This window comes from Clarias gariepinus, chromosome 9 (assembly GCF_024256425.1).
Source record: "Clarias gariepinus isolate MV-2021 ecotype Netherlands chromosome 9, CGAR_prim_01v2, whole genome shotgun sequence".
Taxonomy (NCBI): domain Eukaryota; kingdom Metazoa; phylum Chordata; class Actinopteri; order Siluriformes; family Clariidae; genus Clarias; species Clarias gariepinus.
In genome coordinates, this window is record NC_071108.1 from 29,490,950 (window position 1) to 29,515,870 (window position 24,921).

A 24,921-nucleotide genomic window follows, 5' to 3' on the forward strand; every position below is an offset into this window, starting at 1 on the left:
AAGGTTAAGGTAATTAAACTCCGATGCTAAAGTTGTGCTTATAGCAACAAATGGGATATTAACGTGCAAAAGAATAACGATTAAAGGTAGGCCAGAGTCTGCCACACAAGAAAGATTATTAGTTATTTTTCCAACTCTGTCTCAGTGCTACAGTATGCCCCGAAACAAACAGTGAATCCTGAAAATAACTTCAAAAAGGCCGTAGATTGTTCATCTAAAAAGATTGTCATGGCAAGTTTTAATCTGGCATAGATCAGACATGGGAAGTGTGAACAAATGTAATTTTATTCATTAGTATACAACTTTTTGTATACCTTTTTTAATAATGGACATTAAGACTGAGCGTCTCTTCATCAAACGAGTCAAAATTAATCTTAGGCACCAATTGTAATTGATCAACCTTTTCTGTCATGAATGCAGTTTACAGCAGGTCTAGTTAATGAGACATTTTAACTAGCAAACATTACAGGGTTAATAGGTTTAAACTACAGTATGAAATGACATGTTTAAAATCACAATTAAATAATCTCAGATTATCAATTCAACAGCACTAAGTGAACCTTTAGAAAAGACATCAACAGTAATACTAATGTATTGTAAAGTTTACATGTTGTGTTAGAGCAAAACAGTCAAATGTTGTATTAAAATCCTTAGTAAAAAAATTGCTGACATTATCATAGACACTTTCCTAGATACGTTAATAAAGGGTTAGGTCAGTTTAGCCTCCTCAGGCTTAATATATGAATACTCTGCTTTAAATGTTCCCTTCATTTGCTGGTATTCCCCATGGAATTCCACCTCTGCCCTGCTTCCTGTAGAAGTCCAGTGGAAAAGCTGTGTGCCTTTAAAAACTGCAGTTTTTACAGCATCTACATCTCGGATCTGCGGGATCAAAAACAGACATGCGCTTCATAAAAAAAGAAATAGCAGGTCAATCTTAAATCAGTAATGTTATATTGAACCTCGCAACCTCTTTATTACAAGTAAGTTCTTGTTTACTGTTACTAGATTTTATTACAAATGAAAAAACATTTGAAAATGAATACGCTCACATTGTTATTTTGCTGAATGACAGGTGTCCCTGCGTCAGTGAGGACATGGAGTTGATGACTAGAGGTGGGCGGTAACCAAGTACTTTTCACCAATCTGTACTTTACTTGAGTAATTTGATTTGAGAATACATTTCACTTTTACCCCAATTAAAATACAGCTGTACTTTTAGCTAACTACATTTCAGTGTGGCGTTGGTGTTAGCTAACCACAGTGGCATGCAGTTTGTATTTAAAGCACAATTTCTAAAACCCGTTGCACTGTAAGTCTAGGTACGCAAACTTGCAGATAAACAGTACAAGCGTATTTCTGGGTTACTAACGTCACTCGTACTAAAGTAAATCTTACTTGACACACAACACAATGCTAGCTACATTAATTAATATCAGAGTTTAAGAAACAAAACCTTTCCTATTTAGATCTGAACTAATAATTGTAAAAGGGAAAAAACGTTAAAGTTGCCAATGGTTGCTTTGTTCATAGATTTCATGTTAAAATAAGTGACTAGTGCACAAGCCTTGCTGAGAGAAATACAGTCGAGGTAATTCAGATATTTAATCTGAAAATGTCACATTTATTTCTTTTTATTTTGTGTGTATTTTTGAGGCTCAGGATAAGGCAAAGCTTTGTGCAACGTTATTGTACTCTTGTACTCATACATTTTTGGCACTTTTTTCTGTGAGGAATTTCTTTATTCATAAAATAAATAAAAGGCTACATTTATCATTAAATTCATCACTTAAGTTATAATTATTATTTACTGGTAGGTTAATAAAAGGAATTACCAAACCAGCCACAAAATAATTGCTAGATTAATGATTATATAAAATATATATAACAATTATTTTTTTAAAAGGTGCATATATATATATATATATATATATATCTTTAACTGTCCAATATATATATATATATATATATATATACACACACACACAGACACACACACCTAAAGGATTATTAGGAACACCTGTTCAATTTCTCATTAATGCAATTATCTAATCAACCAATCACATGCCAGTTGCTTCAATGCATTTAGGGGTGTGGTCCTGGTCAAGACAATCTCCTGAACTCCAAACTGAATGTCAGGGTTTGTAAAAGTTGAATGTAGGGTTTACAAAGAATGAGGTGAAAAGGGAAAAACATCCAGTATGCGGCAGTCCTATATATATATATATATATATATATATATAGATACAGTAGATAGATAGATAGATAGATAGATATATTGTAGTAGATATCAGAGGATGGGTACATGGTGGTCATAAAGGGAGGGACATGGTCAGAAACAATGCTCAGGTAGCCCGTGGCTTTTAAACAATGCCCAGTTGGCACTAAGGGGCCTAAAGTGTGCCAAGAAAACATCCCCCACACCATTACATCACCACCACCAGCCTGCACAGTGGTAACAAGGCATGATGGATCCATGTTCTCATTCTGTTTACGCCACATTCTGACTCTACCATTTGAATGTCTCAACAGAAATCGAGACTCATCAGACCAGGCAACATTTTTCCAGTCTTCAACTGTTCAATTTTGGTAAGCTCGTGCAAATTGTCGCCTCTTTATTCTATTTGTAGTGGAGATGAGTGGTACCCGGTGGGGTCTTCTGCTGTTGTAGCCCATCTGCCTCAAGGTTGTGCGTGTTGTGGCTTCACAAATGCTTTGCTCCATACCTCGGTTGTAACGAGTGGTTATTACAGTCAAAGTTGCTCTTCTATTAGTTTAAATCAGTCGGCCCATTCTCCTCTGACCTCTAGCATCAACAAGGCATTTTCGCCCACAGGACTGCCGCATACTGGATGTTTTTCTCTTTTCACACCATTCTTTGTAAACCCTAGAAATGGTTGTGCGTGAAAATCCCAGTAACTCAGCAGATTGTGAAATACTCAGACCGGCCCGTCTGGCACCAACAGCCATGCCACGCTCAAAATTGCTTAAATCACCTTTCTTTCCCATTCTGACATTCAGTTTGAAGTTCAGGAGGTTGTCTTGACCAGGACCACACCACTAAATGCAATGAAGCAACTGCCATGTGATTGGTTGATTAGATAATTGCATTAATGAGAAATTGAACAGGTGTTCCTAATAATCCTTTAGGTGTGTATATATATATATATATATATATATATATATATATATATATATGTAGGATGCAGTAGGATTTAACTTGTAATACGAACAGTCTTAGGTTCTCTTACCAGTACATATGCTGAGTCTGAAGATGTTGTATTGATTAAAGACAGCACCCTGATCTGTATCTTTAGTTCAGGCGGGGCATTGATAAACACCCGACAAGTCTGCATGCTGGAGGATGAGGATGATGATGTCCTAACCGGGTTCTCAATCAAACCAGATGGAGAGAACAACTGAACATCACAATCTGAAGATTGAAGCAGATCCTCAAGTCAGAGATTCAATTACCAAATATTACAGTTTGATTTGTTATGAAAAAAATAGATAGTCTTACTTTTGTCAAAAGCTTGTAAGACAAATCTATCTTTTTTGACCCACCTTCGTGATGGCTTGTCTTTATATTCTTCTTACTTTGATAGGAGAGCAGTACTCCATTTCCAGGTGTGACACGGCTTTGACGCACCAACAGAACATTCGAGCGTGATGTCAGTATCTTTCCAGCCAACCTTTCACATATTTGCTTCAGAGACTTTCTCTCATAAAGGGCAAGATTTTCCTCTGAACAAGCACACAGACACATAGAATTTGAATCATCAAGCCACAGCCTTGCATGGTCTAAAAGCTGATTTAGCTGGTCACTCACTCTGTCTACAATTCAGAGAGCTGGACTCGATTTTGATTTGGATAACTTCATCAAGAGGACGACCGATAGAGATGAAACACCGCCTCTTGCTGACATTCCGTAGGTCGATGATTCCCGTGTCCTGAAGAAAGAGCTGCCCACACAGACCTGCAGCAGAATATTTATAGATATTATTAATAAGAAGATTCAACTGTTAGTGTCAAATGGGCCACCCTGCAATCAACCCTCTAGTAGCATTATTGTCATGTACAAGAGATTTACTATGTTCTTTAATATAGCTAGATATGAAAGCTATAGATTTAACTTCAAAGGCTATGGTTCTTCTTTAATTAAAACTTTAATTTGTACACAAATTTTATATTGCATATCCATGTAAATTATGGTGCCCACATCTTGCCACCTAACTGCTCTGTGGAGGCTGTGTTGACAATGTTGTGGTGCTTCTCAACACTGGTACTGTAGGTTGAACTTCTGCGAACTTCTCTATCTCTCCAGTAGGGGCAGACATGTTACTTTTTTCCTCATCTAAGAGTTTCAATGTACTCCATTTGCTCAAGGGTTCCTCTGTAGGAGCAGTGCTTGTCCCTGGGGTGGAGCAGTTGGAACTGTAGCAGGCCTGTATAGTGATGGGTTTGGGAAGGTGGACACAGAGGATGGGTGTGATGGGTAGAGGGCTGGATGGCCCAAGGCATGAAACGGTCCGAGACTGGATCCCATAGCTACAAGAGACTGAACACTACAGATAGGTGAGAGAGGACTTTAGAGACAATATACCTACAGTAGATACAGAATTACCCCTTTTCCACCCACATGGTGCTAATTGCTCGAGTGAGAGAAAGTTTGGATAAATGAGAAACCTTTTTAAGACTTGATCAAAAAATGAAAAGCTAAAAGATTTCATTATCATGTCTGTACTTATGAGCAACTTAAAAATAATTGCCATGAAGGATCTTTCACCCATTGTTCATCTTCAGTAACCATTTTGTCCTGATCAGGAACCTTTGAAAGAGACATTGTGTTTGTGAGCTGGAAATTCACCATGTGATGTCTCTAACTCTAACTGATTTCCATATAGCGACATGGTGGGGTAGTGATTTTCACTGTGACCTTACACCTCCAGAATTGATGGTTCGACTACAGAGGCCATGTGCATTGTGTGTGGAGTTTGAATGTTCTCCCTGTGCTCGGTGGATTTTCTCTGGGTACTCCGGTTTCCTCCGACAGCCCAAACACTCACTTACTCATTCATCTTTAATACCGCTTTATCCAGTATTCAGGGTCGCGGGGGCTTAGGAGGGCCAGGAGGCTTAGGGCGGAGGCAGGGTACACCATGAATAGGGGGTCAATCCATCGCAGGGCACACACAGACACACACACACTCATTCACACACTACGGGCAATTTGGAAGCGCCAATTAGCCTAATCTGCATATCTCTGGACTGTGGGAGGAAACCGGAGTACCCGGAGCACAGAATAAAATATGTGGCTGTGAGCACATGGTGTCCTTCAATGGACTGGTGTCCTACACATGGTGAATTTTCAGCTCACAAACACAATGTCTCGTTCAAAGGTTCCTGATCAGGACAAAATGGTTACTGAAGATGAACAATAAATGAAAGATCCACCAAGCACAGGGAGAACATGCAAACTCTATGCACACAGAGACGGGAATCGAACCTGGCCGGGAATCAAACCCGGATCCTGGACGTGCAAGGTGAAAGTGATAACCATTACACCACCGTGCCACCCAGTCCAAACACATGCAAATTAAATCTGGTGTTTCCAAATTGCCTGTAGGGTGTGTGTGCATGCGTGTGTGCCCTATTGTAGATTGGCACCCTGTCCATGGTGTACCCCACCTTGTACACAGGATATGTGGTATAGAGGATGAAAGAATGAATTCATGAATGATCACATTTTGCTATTATTTTGCCAGTGAGAATTCTTTTATGAAAACAGAAATGCAGTGGTTTTCACTTGAATTGGTACAATGCAGATTTGACCCAAAATACAGTATGTTTGCATGGTCTGATGATACCTCACTCCACTCCTGTACATGCCAGTGGAAGGAGCAGGCCTGGGAGAAGCAGGGTACTGTGAGAGGAGGCCTCTTGCCTTCTTCACATAGCTTATCCTCGACTTCTCTTTCCAATTTTCCATCGAACTGGACACACGAGACCCTCCTTAACGCTACACCCATGTTGCAGGAAACTGAACATGGTCCCTGTTCACCCACCTGCCACCTGGACCATAAACACACTGAATTAAAAAAAAAAACATCTGGCACACATGACATTTAAATTTGCTGCTCCAGCATACCATGTGCAATTAATTCATTTACGTCTTGATAAAATGAATAATGTGAGCCTGTTTTGCTATTTAACATGGAACAGGCTCAAGTGGGTGAATGCTTATGCAAGAATAAATGGGTGGATTTATTTGCCTTGCTGGACAGGGCTCGGTGTTACACTGGACAACATCTAGAGGTCTGGAGGCAGGGGGACAGGCTGCATCTGATAGAACTACTTCCATGCCCTCATCTCTCTCTGCAGTCATCTGGGAGCAGTACAGCAACCGTCTCGCTACACCACCTCCGCATGACACACTGCACTCTCCCTGTATGTAGCGCCACCTATCGTGCAAAGATAATAATTGCACAGATGTATTTAATATAATTGTCTAAAGATAAACATTCTACTTTTGTTTTTTTCCAACAGCTGCAAAGCCCATGGGCTAGTGTTGGTGTTCACATACATGGCAGGGCAGGGTGACTGGACACACAGCTTCGTATACGGTTCAGGCTTACTCAAGCGATCACAAAGATACTCTGGGACATCTAGTCGTGAATGATGATTGACACAGGAGAACCATATGTGCTGAGTACCTACATACACACATGTAAGAAATGCATGGACAGTCCTGTAGAATAGAGATTAATATCATAAGCGATGGGTAGATTTAACTTATTTGTATTTGTATACCATTTCCACAAGTCTTTGTACAATGCCCAATCACAGGGCTCCACACAAATACTGGGATTATTTTGGACCGGAATATTACAGAAGGTGACTCTTTGTGGTCTTGCTGATCCTGAAAGGCACATTAGTCCATTACAACTCCATTTCATTAAACATTACTTATGCATCATATAGTACACTAGCATTTAAGAATATACATGCTCGAAATGACATGATGAACCTAGTAAAAGTAGAAGCGTGCTTCCCATCAGCTTTACCTTCTCGTGTGTTTCCCAGCCGATAGGGCACACGTTCACCACACACGGAACATGCTCAGAAGGTTTGGGGTGCAAACAGAAGCTTTCGTCTATCCTCATCTCAGCACCACGGTGGGAGCGGATGCAGGACACTGATCTGTGAGCCTCACCTGGGCCACACACAGCTGAACACTCACCAGGCTCTGAGACCTGCCATCTGCAAAACACACATTCTTTGTGTACCTTTATGTACGTACATACATCTAGAGTCATGTATTGAAAAATGTGCATCAAAATAAGTTCAAACAAAGTGAAAGGTAAAATTTTTGAAAATCAGGAAGGACAAAACATGGGGCTTTTTGTATTATTTGTTATAGTGGCTATTACAGTACATTATCCAAAGGTCATGTATACAATGTACCACGTAAAAAAAAAACTAGTACAGTGAAACCTTGGATTGCGAGTAACACGGTTTGCAAGTGTTCCGCAAGACGAGCAAAGATTTTTTTTTATAAATTTTGACTTGGAAAATGAACAAGTCTTGGTTTACGAGTACCGAGTATCATGTATCACGCATGCGCTTCATGTTTTGATGCTGAGCGTCACGTGATCACAACTAAGCCAACGTTTTTTCCCTCTCTTGCGCTGCGGAATTGTGGGTAATCGTCTCCCCAGCTGGGTTTTAGTGCTCGTCTTTTACTGGTATAATCAACATCCGTGCGTGTACTGTTTACTATAACACTGTGACCACGTGTGTGTGTGTGTGAAACATCTTTCATTTTGTGTCTGTATGCGTGTGTTTACAGTGCACGTGTAAAGCAAAAGCAAGTCTCATTCGAGAGGTTAAAGATTCATTTTCTCTCCCTGTATTAGCCTGCTGTGTAAGACGAGAAGGGGGAGAGGAGAGCTTACTTTAGATTCACACACACATATACACACACACACATACACCGCCAGCGTGCACAAATGGAAATACTTATCTGTCAGGATTTATTTGTACTTTTTTTTTACTTTATATTTTGTGTGAATTAAAAAACATTTTTGTGGCTGTGGAATGAATAATTTGAGTTTCCTTTATTTCTTATGCGAAAATTTTTATATTGATTTTGATCGATTTGGTTTACGAGTGTTTTAAAATACGAGCCTGCTTCTCAGAACGAATTATGCTTGTAATCCAAGGTTCCACTGTAATACAGAAAATCCATAATGCTTCACTTCTTGTTAAACAAGCATTGGATTTGGGATGCTTTACCGGGCAGGGCAGAGCTGAGTGTTGCAGATTTCTCTTGCTGCGGGTTTGGTTATCTCCGAGCATGCAGAATCTGGCAATGCTACTTTTTTCATACCCCGTTTCTGCACACAGGACACAGAACGAACCCACTCTCCAACTCCACAGGGGGCGCTGCAAGGACCAAATTCACCCACAACCCAACTGTGGAAACAAAGTGCCAGACAAAAGTGTGTGTATTTTTTTTCCAAAGGTTATTAACTATAGCTATGTCCTGTATGGGAATCCATTTAGGACTGACAAAACTGACATAAAATATGTGGCCAAAAGTATGTGGACACCTGCGCATTACACCTATTTAGATTAGCTTGTTGGATATCTCATCCCAAAACTATGGACATTAACAAAAGGTTGCTCCCCCAGTTCACCCCTAGAGTTCATCTAGTACACTGAACTAATTAAGCCATATGTTTATGGACCTTAGTTGCTGCACAGGGGCAAAGTCATGCCGTAACAGCAAAGCATATGAACGTATATTTTTGCATGCTGTCACAGTGCCATGTTTAAAGTTGAGCTCTTTATTATGACACAATCTACTGCAAATACCGGTCAATGAAGAATAAATGGTAGGTAAATGCTGGATTTTATACAGCTTTTAGAATGAAGTCTTTCATTATAAGGTGTTCACATACTTTTGGAAATATCTCATATACAGTACATATAGCACATATCAGAGCAGAATGTTCTGTTGTGCTTGTGAATATAAATCATAAGATGAGCTGAGGCTACCTGGGTGGACAGTCAGGTAGGTGACATGGCTGCAGGGTAACTGGTTTTGGGGTAACTGGGCTGCAAAGTTGCTCTTCTAGGTGTTCCTGAGTGTTCAGGTCAACACACTCCTGACTAACCCTCTGAATCCCTGTAAGACCAGAATCCCATTATGTTCACAATCCTTGATGGAAATAATTCCACATCATTTTCAGCACAACAGTGACATAACAACTGGAAGGGGTCTAGTACAGTTTGGTGATTTTCCCATATGCATATGTCATTTTTTTTTGTTTGTTTAGATTTTATTCCCTGTGACAAGCCCTGTGGACTTGGAGGGATTTCCCGGTATTTCCACACCACATGTTGTCTTATCATTAGCAAGCAGGGAGGCACTTTTTTGCTTTTAAAACCCTTAAAACCCAAGCAGCAGCCAGCAACACAAAAAAAAGTGCTTATATGGAAGCTTTGCCAGTTTGTGTTAATGAGAAGTCAGACATCAAACTGTGTATTTGGGTTTTCAAATATATTAGAATAAAAGCTATCATTACTGTTATAACATGTACATTTTTATTTATTTTTAATTATTTTGGTAATAGAATCAACTAAAAACAACCAGAAAAACATAATATGTATCTGCGCTATTACTTTGCCTATGTGACCAATTAATTTATTTAATTTTTTTTTTACAGTTTTTTGCTCAGTCACATTTGTATAGTTGTAGACTATACAAAGTCCAACATATTGCCCAGTTTGTGCTGAATTTCAGAATATGTCATTTTATACTGTACAATCATGAGCCCTATATATTGTACAGTATGTTTATTAAAAAATAAATAAAAACATCAGAACAAAAATGCTCCAAGTTTTATTTGTTAAGATTTTTTTTTATTTATTTATTTTATCCATTTCATTTCTAGTTCATTCTATGGAACATTCATGAAATGTATGACATTTATAAAGTCAGTTCCTTTTATGGCTTACTGTACATTATAACAGGTATAATTGTGCTTCTCTTATACTATCTTTAACTTAATAAGTTAAAAAAAATACTTCTCGTATTACCAAGAAACTTGAACGTGCACTGTCCTACTTTTACAAAGCATTGGAATTGGAGACTTATTCCATTTCAATAAATATTGTATAAACATTTCCTTGGGAAATCTCTGTTTTCTTTGGTTAATAGTTTTGTTTGAGCTGTTATTCCTATTAAAAAAATAATTAGCACATTGGCATAAACCTATAACATGCATTGCAGTTGAACTGTCTGAGCAGTGCTATTATCAACATCTTCTGAGCATTCAGAACCAAACATTTCATGTTATGTTTAACTGTTTTGTTACTTATATTAACGCTGGTTCAAAGATAACCAAGTTCTACTTCCTTAGACGTCACAAAGCTTTTGAGGAATTAGTAGCTCGGCGTGTTAAGACTTTGGGTTCCTGATCAGAAGGTCAGCAGTTCAAGCCCCAGCTTCAACAATCTGTCACTGTTGGGCCCTTCGAAGTAGGTCTGAACCCTGGGGCACTGTATCACGCCTGACCCTGTGCTCTGACACTAACTTCCTAAGCTGGGATAAGTGAGGAAAAGAATTTCATGCTGCAGTAATGTGTTTGAAACAAATAAAGGCTTAAAAAAATCTACGATCATCTTAAGTCGAGCAAATGTTTACTGTGATACTTGTGCTTCCATGATTCTTGGGAAGCACACACTTCAATACTCATGTAAGTATGTTGAAATCAATCTGTTCTGGACTCCAGGTCTGGAAATTGGGTCCGTCCCAAACTAGACCCATTGTATGAGAATGTGAGCCATAAATCATTACGTTTAACATGGATACGATTTCTTGCTTTTGGCTTTTTCTTGTACCTGAGCCACAGGTTACAGAACAAGACGAAACCACGGTGGTCCATCGACCCTCACTTATCTTCCCCACTGGTTCAGCGTCAGGCATGTAGTACCGATAGGTGATGTTTGGGCTCGTGATGTCTCCATACTCCCTTCCATATTTCCGATATACCTGAGAATATGTGTGAGCGATAACACAAAATAATTGTATTCTTAGATACTTTGAGAATTCTTTAATACTTTAATTCTGGTTGAAATGTACCGATACATGACTAACCCACCTGTATGTGAATCTTGTCTGAGATTGGTCCAGACAGAAGGAGCTCCTCTGTGTGAGGTAGGAGGTCAGGGGTGAGGTAGAGATTATAGATCATGTGGTTCTCCTCTAAGGGTGACGGGTGGGTAGTGTTTAATGCTATATCCCCAGCTCCAGCTACTATATATTCATCATTCACCAGCACGGCTACACGAAACCAGAATAGTAGATTTTTTGAATATGGAAACACATAAACTAGTAATATGTAGCATTTGTAATGTGAAAGCTTTTTTTCAGCATTTACCCATATGGGTGAAAACTGGGTTCCAGTTACTAAGGTGAACCTGAGAGGCGTTCACTGGCAGAATGAGGAATGTGACATACTCTGAAATGAAAGCAAAGCGGAAATAAATCAGAGTATGCACATAAAGGCAAATGTTCTGCAGATAAGAAAAATAAAGGTCCTCTACTGTACCTTTGGCCTCTCCACCTATGTAGGAGCCAGTAATAAGATGGCAGGTGTTGCCTTTTCCATCACACACCCCGCAAACATCCTGAACCTTCCCTGAGTGCAACACACCATCACATCCAAACACCTAAAAGAAGACCACAGGGACTCTGAACTGCTGTAATTCCATATCCCTTGAGTTTTATTTGATGCATTAACATTGGCAGTGTTTCCCGCATGTTCTGTTCAGATTAGCAAGGGAAATTATTAGAGATTCTATCTATCTATCTATCTATCTATCTATCTATCTATCTATCTATCTATCTATCTATCTATCTATCAGAACTATTGATGTTTAAAATAATATTCCGTAACAGTTCATTTAAATACAGTTTAATCACTCACTCACTCATTCACTTACTCATCATTAATACCATTTTATCCTGTATACAGTGTCGCAGGGGGCCTGGAGCCTATCCCAGGAGAGGGCACAAGGCAGGGCATACACACTCACACACTCATTTACACACTTTAGGCAATTTGGAAATGCCAGTAAGCAGGTTTTGGCACTGTGGGAGAAAACTGGAGTACCAGGAGGAAACCCACCAAGCACAGGAAGGACATGCAAACTCCATGCACACTGACCCGAGGCGGGAATCAAACCCAGACCCTGGAGGTGCAAGACATAGTTTAATCAAGCACTTAAAAATTTCATATTTTTTTTTCAATTTTTTAAAAGTTTTTTAAAGAAAAAGGGGGGCGGGGCTCAACACTGTTATGGCCGTGGGTGGAGTTAACGTTGGTACGAGAAAATCCAAATAGAACCCTGAAACTTAGGAACTGACCGAATGCACGGCATTTCCATATTTAGGTTATAACAGCTTTGGTGAAACTGCTTAATTATTACAGATCTAAAAAGATACAGTACAGGACCACAGGATTGACTCTGACATTACCCTGCACTTCCCGTTTAGGCAAGCAGTTACAGAGCCAGCAGTGACAGGGCCATCGAGTTCACACCTCGTCCCGTCGATAAACTGATCCCCACGACTCACCATGAAGTCCTGCTCACTAGAGCGACACATCAGCTTACACTGAGCGTCACCTTATTATCACATACCGAGAGAGAGAGACAGAAACCGAGAAAAGTATTTGAATAAAAATCACAGGACTTAACATGAATGTTTACGTTATTATGATAAACAGTATCTTTAATAATTATTCTGCAGGTCAGCTGACCTGAAATGAAACCAACTGCAGGTATCCATGAGTGCGCAGTGGTTGAGTAAGCAGAAAGCATGAGGGGTTGATGGTCTGTATCCGAGCACTGCTGGGCCATGAACTCATGCTGGTTACTTTCACATGCCTATAACAGGACAAGAGATCACAAGGTCACCAGGCATGTGAAACTCACACTTCTAACTCCGACACAAAGGTCAGATATGGATTCCTGATTTCATCCTTGAAGCACAAGACAGGAAAAAGGCATCTAAATCTATTAGCAATATATTATCAAGTAGGCCACCAAATCCACTAAGACATACAGTTATTAACAAACAAACTTTATATGCTTTATCTGTCTTACGTAGGACAGCATTTATGTTGGTCACACATGGATTGATCACACATTAGCTGAGTTCTATTGCAAACATTACTAATGGAAATATACCTGACGATTACAAAGTTCAGCCTCTGTTCCCTCTCCCTCACAGTCTCTCCCTCCAAATACTGGCCTGCAATTAACACACATATAGTAAAAGAAAAAAGTCACATACTGTAATATGCAAAAGCCAAAAATGATAAGTCATGTTAAAGGGTCAAAGGGTTGCCCTTGATCAAAGCTTTTAAATCACATGTTTGAGTCAGATTGTCTTGATTTTGACAATTTACAAAAAAAGATTTTTAAAATGTCTGTTATTCTTTAAAATAGTGATGTTTTCTGTGAGGTGATATTTTACATCTGAGCATTTAGTCACACTCCAAACTCCACGATGGCCAAGACCAAAGAGCTGTTAAAGGACACCAGAAACAAAATTGTAGATCTGCGCTAAGCTGGGAAGACTGAATCTGTGATATTTAAGCAGCTTGGTGTGAAGTAATCAACTGTGGGAGCAATTATTAGAAAATGAAAGACATACAAGACCTCTCATAATCTTCCTCGATCTGGGGCTCCACTCAAGATCTCACCCCGTGGGGTCAAAAAAATTACAACAACTGTGACCAAATATCCCAGAACCACACGGAGGGAACTTGTAAATGACCCGCAGAGAGCTGGGACCAAAGTAACAAAGACTCCCACCAGTAACACACTGCGCCACCAGGGAGTCAAATCCTGCAGTGCCAGACGTGTCCCCCTGCTTAAGCCAGTACATGTCCAGGTCCATCTGAAGTTTGCTAGAGAGCATTTGGATGATCTAGAAGAGGATTGGGAGAACGTCATACGATCAGATGAAACCAAAATAGAACTTCGTGTTTGGATGAGAAAGAATGCTGAGTTGCACCCAAAGAACACCGTACCTACTGTGAAGCATGAGGGTGGAAACATCATACCTTTTGCAAAGGGACCAGGACGACTGATCTATGAAAAGAAAAGAATGAATGGGGCCATGTACTGTATCGTGAGATTTTGAGTGAAAACCTCCTTCCATCAGCAAGGGCATTGAAGATGAAACGTGGCGGGGTCTTTCAGCATGACAATTATCCCAAACACACCGCCCGGGCAGTGAAGGAGTGGCTTTGTAAGAAGCATTTCAAGGTCCTGGAGTGGCCTAGCCAGTCTCCAGATCTCAACCCCATAGAAAATCTTTGGAGGGAGTTGAAAGTCCATGTTGCCCAGCGACAGCTCTAAAACATCACTGCTCCAGAGGAGACCTACATGGAGGAATGAACTAAAATACCAGCAACAGTGTGTGAAAACCTTGTGAAGACTTACAGAAGACGTTTGACCTCTGTCATTGCCAACAAAGGGTATATAAAGTACTGAGATGAAATTTTGCTTTTGACAAAATACTTATTTCCCCCATAATTTGCAAATAAATTCTTTAAAAATCCTACAATGTGTTTTTTTTTCTTATTATTTAGTCTCTCATAGTTGAGGTATACCTATGGTGAAAATTACAGGCCTCTCTCCTCTTTTTAATTGGGAGAACTGGTGGCTGACTAAATACTTTTTTGCCCCAATGTACCTTATTTGAACTTATTTACACTGATAAGTTAAACTATAAAGATTAGAGTTAATAAATGACAGATAGCAGACACCTAGCTCTTTGACACCTTCAATACAGCTGTCACTCAAATCAGCCATGCCCCAATTATGCATAATTTTTATAGCTTCATATTGTGGCGTGGGCGGGGCGGCGGCTGACGACCAGCATGCCTTGCGGGGATGTCGGTGTATTCACCATGATGGGGAAAGGTGTTTGGGTTAGTGACTTCGGCCCCGTTGTGTGTGTGTTGAGGTGGGTGATGTGTGAAATGTGCTCTAATTCAGGCTGACGCTGAATTACAGGTAGGCTCCTGAGTGAAGGTGCTGCTCATGCCATTACCGGCTGTATGCTAAATAAAGTACTCCCAGCCATTGCATTGGGTAGCAAATAAGTTTACTCGTCTCTCCAGCATTCTTCTCGGCGTAAAAACGCTACATTGGTGTCAGAAGTGGGATGGAGAGTAACGGGTTCGAGCGCACAACGGAAGACCTTCTGAAAATCCAAGCGGGCCGCCGAGTAGCAGAGCGACTACTCGCGAAAAAGAAGCGCTTTCCCGACGGCGCCAAAGCGAGCACACCACGGCAACCAACGCGGAGCGGCGAGGTGAAAATCCCGGCGCTGGATCTCGGGGCGGAGGCTGGCGCAGCGCAAGCGCCGGAGCAAGAGACAGCTCCGCGCGCCGTTAGCCGGCAAAGCGACCTGCCGCTGCGCGAGGCCGAGCGCGCTGAGCCCATATCGGCGGTACATCGCGGCGGAAGAGCCGAGCGACCGCCCGCAGCTCAGTGGCGCTCGGTTCGTGAACCTAGCCGGGGAGAGGGCTACCCGTCGCGGCTAGGCAACGAGCAGCTCTCCGCCGTTTCGCGGCGAGGCGACAGCGCGGGTGACCGTCAGGAGGCGCTGCGCGAGGTCGAGCGCGCTGAGCCCATAATGGCGGCACATCACGGCGAAAGAGCCGAGCGACCGCCCGCAGCTCAGTGGCGCTCGGTAGGTGAACCTAGTCGGGGACAGGGCTACTCGTCGCGGCTAGGCCTCGACACCGCTTCCGAGATTCCGCGGCGATGCCGAGGCCAGGGACCGCCGGACTACCGCTGCAACGTTCTCAGGCCTGAGGGACAGCCGGACTACCGCTGCAACGTTCTCAGGCCTGAGGGACAGCGTACACCAGCAGCCGCTAAACTAGCGCCGGGTGGACGTTTGGGGAGCCCCGCGGGGCTTTACATCGACTGTGTGCTGGACGGCGTCTTACTGCGGGCGCTCGTGGACACCGGCTCCACTGTTTCGCTGCTGCGCTCTGGAGTACTGGGGCAAAGCAAGCGTGTTTGCGGACGGCCTGATTCCGCCTTCAACATCTGCACCGTTGCTGGGGGCTACATCAAGGTACGGGCGTGTCGCACAGTGCGAGTCCAGGTGGGAGGACGAACTTACGCACACGAGTTCTTAGTGGGGTGTGTCGAGGAGGACTGCATTTTGGGGTTGGACATTTTGGGTAGATGGGGTGCGGTGCTGAATTTGGCTAGCAGAACTCTGCGTGGTAACTTCGGGGTAGCCAGGTTGCTCGGACCCAAACCACAGCTGGACAGGTTAGCAGCACACACCCAGGGGGCGGAACTTCCGGTAGCAGACCGAGTGGGAAATCTGCGCGCTAACACCGGTGCCTTACCTCGCCGGCCGGGCAGCAAAGCGCATGGCCAGTACTGCGAGCAAGTGGAGCGCCGTCGCGACGTAGAACCCTCGACGCAGGACGTTCCCCCCGTGCAGTCCTCCAGACCCTCCGGTGGTGAGCAGCCGTCCAAACCAGCATGCAGCCGTCTTACAGCGTCACCCGCAGTCGCTCCGCCGGTCTCACAGCTGAACTGTGAACCGCTCATCGCCAGGCAGAAGGGCCCCACCCAGCGCTCGCGGGCACCGCTGCAAGACTTTCGGGTGGGGGCACCTATGGGGCGAATGGGCGTGGACACTCACAGCCAGGGGCGAGATTTTGCTGCTGGCGAGCACGTGTGGGTGTGTTTCTCCGGAAGGAGAAGGAGGGGGCTCTCGACCGGGCGTGTGTCTCACTGGGTGGGCCCCTGTACGGTAATAGCTCGGCTCTCCGATGTCATCTACCGGGTGCGGTTGGCGGGGCGGGCACGAGTTTTGCTCCACCGGGACCGTCTTGCGCCTTACCAGCCGCACGCCGATGAAACATCGAACTCTGTGGAGGCCGGACCGCCTCAGGACTATGTTCACGTTTATCCCTCACCTGCCAAAGGACGCCGGCGTTTCCACCGCCAGCGCCGACCGCCTCCACGCCTTCGAAACCAAGTTCGTCATGGTGACCGGGGACGGTCACAGCTCGGGTGGGGGCAGTGTGGTGTGGGCGGGGCGGCGGCTGACGACCAGCATGCCTTGCGGGGATGTCGGTGTATTCACCATGATGGGGAAAGGTGTTTGGGTTAGTGACTTCGGCCCTGTTGTGTGTGTGTTGAGGTGGGTGATGTGTGAAATGTGCTCTAATTCAGGCTGACGCTGAATTACAGGTAGGCTCCTGAGTGAAGGTGCTGCTCATGCCATTACCGGCTGTATGCTAAATAAAGTACTCCCAGCCATTGCATTGGGTAGCAAATAAGTTTACTCGTCTCTCCAGCATTCTTCTCGGCGTAAAAACGCTACAATATAACTTTAATTGATGAGTTACATAAAATTCCCTCTTAAAATTGTCATGAATTGAAAATCTTCCTAGGGAGTCCAAGACCCTTTTTGTACCAGGCTGTCAACATGTTTATTTGGTTGTAAAGTTGTCTGTGATGATTCTCAGTCATTTATGGAAATTGAGTTATGTCTACTTGACTTCTTTCTTCTAAAGGAAATATGTTTCACTACTCATCCAGGTAGCTTCTTCAGTTTGAGTTAAGTTGGTAAGTTCCTCATATTTGAGTTCTCCAAGGTGAAAGGATCCTCCTCTGTCTGAAAAGACTTATTATGAACAATGGAGAAGGTAAGGGCAGGAGGGAAAGTTGTTAGAGACTAGACTGGGGTGTGAACTGTTAAGAAGAAACAACAATAGAGTGAGATTAAGGGAGAGTCATTAAGGCGTAACGATCAGCAAGAGAAACAGGAGTCCTTAAGTGTGACTTTCTTGGTGGACCTGTGAAGAGATCTTGATCTTCCTTGGGATGGCTAAAAGAGCAACATGAAAAACAGGAGACATTTTAAAGTGGAGGTCTGATTGTAGTCATTTGGGGAATGACACATTTTTCAGAACCAGAGGTTTCCCATTGGTCCAATGTATTGCTGTCTCTTTACATTATCTTTTCATAAATATCAGTGACCTGAAAACCCATTTTGTTTCTTGACAAGCTGCATTTTTATGTCTGCTAAACAGTTGAAGTGAGCAAATTTTTTAATTGTTGCATATATTGTTTTATGTTGTATATAGCCTTTTGTGTTTAGAGCCTATCCTAGTGGACAGGGTGCCAATCCGTCGCAGGGCACACACACACTCACACATTCATTCACACACTACAGGCAATTTGGGAATGCCAATTAGCCTAACCTGCATATCTTTGGACTGTGAGAGGAAACCGGAGTACCCGTAGGAAACCCACCAAGCACTGGGAGAACATACAAACTCTATGCACACAGAGACCGGAATTGAGCCTGGCCGGGAATCGAACCCGGACCCTGTGTAATCCATCTCATACACCACTCCATCACTAATTATTCTTTTATAATAGTGTGCTCTGTTTTATTCCTTGCTTAGCAATGCATACCTAGGATTGTTGCACTCTCTCTTGCGGTATGTGATGCCTCCTCCACAGGTGCGTGAACAGGACGAGTATTCAGACCAGGATGACCAGGAACCATGAACCAGCAAAGAGGAACTCAGCTTGGATGCAGATACACATCGGCCCTTTAAACACCACTGAGACAGAACACAGCTTTTGTTAATTGCTGTGTTGTAAAACATAATTTTAAAAGAATTGATATTTAGCTTTGGGCACAAATAAAAATACCTACTAGACACATAAGATACACGTAAGATACCTGATTTAGTCCACATTCAGTGCCATCCAACAGTGGGACAAGAAGACGTGTACAGGTGCTTCGATTACCAGGGACGATGTGGCAGGACAGAAATCGACATGTGGCCTAAATATATAAGGATAAAGTCTGGACAGGGTAGTTTGTAACCACACTGCATCATACAGCACTTGTTAAGGTATAAGATATGACTCTGGTGATCTGTTGATCAGGTAAAAGAGGTAGTGCTGGTAAGCAAAAGGTGCTGTTATAGGAACATAATTATCAATCAAGAGACTGACTTCCCCCACTTTTTAATAATTGTATACCGTAAAAAAAATTCTCAACAATAATTGTTTTTTATTTTATAATAAAAAAAATTGTATAATAAAACGTTTAATTAAATAACCTGAAACAAGTTTAATCACTCACTCACTTATCGTCTACATTGCTTTATTTTATATTCAAGGTCGCGGGGGCCTGGAGCCTATCCCAGGAGGCTTAGGGCACAAGGCGGGGTACACCCTGGACAGGTTGCCAATCCATCACAGGGCACACATACACACACACTCATTCACACACTACAGGCAATTACTTAAAGGAATCATGCAGAAAATATTTTCAATATTTCTTCTGTTTTGAAAAGAATGTTTGCGTATATCTCATTTTGCAGTAAAACAGTTGAAAAAGTGTTTCCTCTATAGATTAATATTATTATTTCTATCTTAAAATCTATTATTTTTGCCCCGAAGTTAAAGCCTATATCTAGCGTCCCATTTCTTTGAAATTAAGAAATCTCAAATTGTGTCTGTTTTATTGTAAAAGCAGAGAGGTTAACAAAAAACATATTTAATGTAATCATTTCTGATGTAATTGTTCTCATACCATGTCAGTACTAGCGAAAGAGCAGGCAGTTGCTGTGGACCCGAATGCAATACGACACTGATCATCCACACCAAAATACAATCCCGGTTTCCACTCCTGCAGTGATCCTCCCAGCACCGGTACATCCTTTACACACTCGGCCTTGCCTGCACTAATATGTTTCAAATACTTACGAAGAATAGACATATATCATACTGTATGATTATGAGTTGGAACATAACAGCATAGAAGTACGAGAGGTGTTCAAGTCAAACTGGGACTTTTTATTGTGCAGACACAGTTGTGAAAGTAAAAACTACTTCTTTATATATTAAAATCCCCTGCTATACTGGGGGAAGCTACAATACTAATGGTTATATAGCAGCATTCCAGTAGTGTTTGGATACCATAAAGGTAGAAATTTTGCCGCAGCCATTATCGGACTGCTTGCTTCCTGTTTGAAATGCTGGCCTCCCAGGAACTCATTTAACGGGCCAAACATGTGGACAAGTTGGTGAAGTTATCAGTTGATTTTCAATGAATGTTCACGTAAAAGACTGCAGTGGGGTTCACCTCATCATTTATGGATGTATGGTTTCTCTAAAAACGTTTGCACCATTCAAATGTTTTTGTTCTAGCTAATACTGTACTGTGGTGTGCTTAAAGTCTTCTGTAAAGGTAATAGCTTGAATAATAAGAAAGTTCTTAAAAGGACCCAGTTTGACTTGAATGCCACTGATAGATAACTAACACATACTGTAGTATCAGAAGTAATAAGTCTGTACCTGTAGAAGTCAACGAGCTGGTTTCGGCTGCATTGAGACCAGGTGAGATCTACACTGTTATACCCGCCATCAGACGCCATTATAAACCCGCTGCTGCCGCACGTGGTGCCTACTCCATCATGGTTTATTCCAAAACTGGGGAAAAACTTGCACTTACATATGTATTATATATCACATTCAAGTATTTTAAGAACATAATCTAGACTTGCTTCTCGTACCTATGGCCAATCTCGTGTGCAATAGTGATGCCGAGGTCAAAGCCTGTATCTTCTGTGATTACACAATTCCACTGGCTAGAACATAACCCGCCCAGCTGGGTCACACCTCTCACCTGTTTATTTCCATTGGGCAATACTAAATCAAACCTTCCAAAAGAAAGAGATAAATATAAATCAGAATGAAACAAACAAAGGTTTATTCCTGAAAGTTGAAGTACAGAATTGCCCCTCTACCTGGTGATATACAGGAGCAGGTCTGCATGCAGGGGGTCAGTCTCAAGGGAAGGGTTGACTTTATGGCCCCACTCACACACACTCCTCAGAGAGGAAGTGATGTCATCAGTGATCTGAATATCTGGCTGGTAATGCGTTTTTAATTAGAATACTCCACATTTGGTTTTATGACACAGAAATTCAATCCCGTTGCAAGCTGTGATAGTTACCTCCAGCTCATTGAGAATGATCATACGGATTAGGTGGACTCTTATATTAGCACCTAGAGTCACGTCTCGTAATAGTTCGGACGCCTAGGGGAGTAAATCAATGTGCAGAGCAAATAATGTGACATGACCAATACGATGAAGTCACTTTTTTTCCATTGTGTATATCGTTCTATTAATATTTTTTAGTGTTATTTTCTTTTTTACTTTATTCTCACATCCTGTTTCTTGCTGCTGGTCACTGAGAGCTACCAAACAAATTTCATTATATTACTACAATAACAATAAAGTCTCTTTATTCTTTCTATTTTATATCTATAAATGTTTGCTATGTTGTGCACAAATCCCATATAAGTCTATTTGAATTCCTAGAGGTAACACTATAAAATGTGGAAAACGTTCTGCGGGGATGTTTCTAGAATGCAGTCTTCTAACAAGCTCTACACTCACAATGTTCAGGTTGGTGAGGATGTATCTCTCTGTGTCCTGCTTGTGAAGCTCGTGGACATCAGGACCGACCACAACCAGCAGCTCCAAATGGGTGACCTCTGCTCCTGGAAGGGATCTCTGAAGCCTACGATGACCTGATATAACATATAAAAACAGGAAATGAGAGCGGTTGCTTTATATACGGTACAGTCTAACTTAAAATCTATTGAGGTTTGGATCATATCCCATCCTAAATGACATTTAAGATAGAATATCTCACTCAATCACTGTCTATACCACTTAATTCTGTCTTCAGTGTCGCAGGGGGGCCTGGAGCCTATCCCAGGGGACTTACTGTAGGGCATGAGCTTGCCAATCTATCACAGATATTAACCCACCATGCACCTGGTCGGGAATCGAACCCTGAGGTGCAAGCCACTACACCACCATGCCACCTTAAAGAAGTAATAAAGAATATAAGCTAGAGTGTATGGCTAGATGGTATACAACATTCTCCCACAGCTCATCTTATTGTGAAACCTGCTCAAATGAATTCAAAAGATATCGAAATTTATATCTTATCCTTAACTGTTTTAATAACTCCATAGGATTTTATATCTCATATGGGTCTATTTTATATAAATTTTAAAGGTGAGTTCAATTAAAACCGGAACGTGTGATGTCTGGTGAATGACGGTTTAAAATAGCCTGATCTATGACAAATAACTTGTTACAAACTTGCACAAGAGACGCTCTCTCTTGACCTTGTCTGTGGGAAGTGTACAAAATTGTTCGCAAACACCACTTGCACATTAGAGGAACTCGGCATGAGTTACTGTCACATCCCCTGAACACTCCTGACCTGAAACATGTGATTTCCACATGTTTGGACCATCAAAGTAGGCAGTCTGATCATGGTTTTGGTGTACTGGGAAAACGTTTTACCTTGCAAGCACTAGTGAAATGCTGGGACAAGCGCATTAGTGTATCAGGGGATTATATAGAGAAATAAAGAGAGTTTTTACTCCTAAAAACATAACTGTGTTCTTTTACTCTGCGAACGTACCGGGTTATCCCTGGTACACACCTCGTATAATACATTTCATTCAAGACTTTCCTTTATGCTTGCTGCTTTTTTGAAACATTGCAAATTGTGTTAATCTGATATGCAAATAAGGTTTTATTTGACTACCATTTTGAAGAACAAGTTATGATGATTTTCATAATGACCCAAAGGCATGATGGTGACTGTTTGATCTGTTGAAGCATTTGCATGAACTAGAAGAATTTGTTTTCATTTGTTGCAGTAGACAATTGGATATTTTGTACTGTTACTGCTTTAGAAGAGTGGAAGACGATGCAGAGTCACTGTTACCAACACCAACATTAATAATAATTAATTTAATAATTAATGTAGCTCAAAGCTCAGTGATAGCTCAGAAGGTTAAGGCCCTGAGTTACTGATCAAAAGGTTGGCTAATGTATATGTGACAAATAGAGGCATAACTTAACAAAAAAAATTAAGAACTGAAATGATGTTTAAGATAAGTTCATGCAAAGTTCTCCATCCTGAAGACTTTCTAGTGGCAGAAAACTTACTGTTACAAAGCACTGACACTGGAGACTCATTCCATAAATTCTGAATATACATCCAAGATATGAATTTATAGAATTGATATTATAGTAAAATAAATACATTAATATAAACATGTGATGTGTATTACAGTCAGGACCTTCACCTTCTGACCAAACAGATTGAAGGATTTAACAGTTCCGTGATATAAATCTGCAACAATGCACCGTTGTGAAACTGTCACTTACTCTGTGACTCCTGAAGGTGTGTCCTTACAGGTGATGGGTGTGGCACGATGATGTGTGGCACACCTGGAGGTGTAACCACAGAGTTTCTTAGGTGATCCAAATGTTTTTGGAGCAATGGATGAATGTATAGCTTTGCTGACTGCAAGAGGAGTAGACCTTGCTAAAACGGAAAGGACGAAACCATGATCAAGTATGCCAAAAGTATTTACATGTTAAAGCAAATTTCATACATATTCATTAAAAACAAACAAAAACTTACAAGTTTTCCATCACAAATTGAAAGAAAAGATCTAGCATGTTCTGGTTGCAGTGCGTCAAGCTGCACGCAAACTGTATTATCCCTCCTGTTTATTACACTGAGTGTGGTGTTGATGGCGATCTCCAGGTTGGAGGGACACGACAAAGATGAATCGTTTCTCCACCTCAGTTTAAAGTCTTTGCCTTGGACTTGAAATGAGCAGTGTCTGCCGAAGCAATTTACCCACACAACCTCAAATTCAGGCACTACATGAAAAAATATTTGATTAGTGCTGAGTAACGCGCATAACTCTGCTTTAATGTGTAACTGAACCTTCAGGAAAGTTTACCCAGAGTTGTCGAATTGGGGTCAAAATAATGAAGAAGTTCCTTAGGGGTCTGTGACTCTAAAAAATCCTTCAAGCATAAAATGTTGGATATGTAGACAGCTTTAGATAATTTAATTCCTTAAGAACATACACATTTACAAACCATAGGTGAAGCTCAACATATTTTATCCTCATTTCATCCATTTATCCACTTACCTTCTCCAGGGAAAACTGAGACGCTAACAAAGCCGTTTCTAGAAGGACTGACGCCAGAAAGAGCGACATCAGAGCGGCCATGTTTGTTTAAACTCGAGGATAAAGGACAGGTTTATCAGAGTGTAAAGAGTCAGATAGAGTCCACTTCAATAAGGTGACACAGATATGCATTGGGCTGATCTACCATCAGTTTTTTTGTGAGTTCCCTAGTCAAGGGTGTCTGAGGAGTTAAAGTAAAACTGGTCAGTAAGCGCAGGTCTCAGCACAGACACAGGTTTGGAAAAAGTGTTATTTTTGTTGACATAGTGGTTCCAGTATACAGCATGACACTGTGATTGGTTTCTACCTGATAAGTGATGAGCAAGTGATTGGTCACGGCTCCTTAACTGGGGAACCAAGGGAAATTCTGTACCTGTAGGATTCTTTCACTGTTGTTTTTTAACTTATGGTATGTTTGACCTAAAAATGCATTTGCAATTTATATACACTATATTTCCAAAAGTTTGTTGAAACCTTACCATCTCACTCATACGCAAGCCATCCCAGCCCACATTAGTCCCATTTTCCTCATTATATTTGTAATAACCTCTACTAATTTGAAAAGGCTTTCCACTAGATCTTGGGACATTTTAATGGGAATTTGTGCTTATTCAGCTACTAGAGCATTAATAAGATCGGGTACTTAGATCTAAGGTGAGGACGTCTGGGGTGCAGTCAGCATTTCAGTTCATCCCGAAGGTGTTAAGTTTGGTTGATATCAGGGTTTTTGTAAAGGACACTTGAGTT

The 24,921-nt window shown here is 41.6% G+C and overlaps 1 protein-coding gene across 1 annotated transcript; it reads right to left on the reverse strand.

Moving 5' to 3' along the window:
* Positions 1-319: 319 nt before the first annotated feature.
* Positions 320-24,382, reverse strand: adamts13 (ADAM metallopeptidase with thrombospondin type 1 motif, 13). Its single transcript, XM_053504646.1, has 31 exons — positions 24,136-24,382; positions 23,941-24,007; positions 23,613-23,857; positions 23,354-23,513; positions 21,554-21,687; positions 21,107-21,190; positions 20,898-21,022; positions 20,664-20,810; positions 20,446-20,580; positions 19,682-19,832; positions 18,821-18,925; positions 18,547-18,698; positions 13,261-13,324; positions 12,831-12,957; positions 12,548-12,696; positions 11,619-11,739; positions 11,448-11,528; positions 11,169-11,350; positions 10,909-11,059; positions 9,061-9,190; positions 8,296-8,475; positions 7,065-7,260; positions 6,811-6,919; positions 6,584-6,713; positions 6,273-6,461; positions 5,868-6,072; positions 4,235-4,565; positions 3,830-3,976; positions 3,565-3,744; positions 3,252-3,433; positions 320-882 (listed from the first exon to the last, which is right to left on the reverse strand). The coding sequence occupies exons 1-31, from the start codon at positions 24,214-24,216 to the stop codon at positions 709-711; spliced, it is 4,614 nt and encodes a 1,537-aa protein (XP_053360621.1). The 5' UTR covers positions 24,217-24,382; the 3' UTR covers positions 320-708.
* Between the last annotated feature and the right edge of the window lie 539 nt (positions 24,383-24,921).

What these genes read in the sequence shown, in the direction of transcription:
- adamts13 (XM_053504646.1), bottom strand. Translation starts at nt 24,216, where the DNA reads ATGGCCGCTCTGATGTCGCTCTTTCTGGCGTCAGTCCTTCTAGAAACG. An exon ending in CTACCTGACTGTCCACCCAG is followed by an intron (nt 8,476 to 9,060) that starts GTAGCCTCAGCT and finishes TTGTTTCCACAG; the next exon opens with TTGGGTTGTGGGTGAATTTG. An exon ending in TACAAAGACTTGTGGAAATG is followed by an intron (nt 6,714 to 6,810) that starts GTATACAAATAC and finishes GTGTGTATGTAG; the next exon opens with GTACTCAGCACATATGGTTC.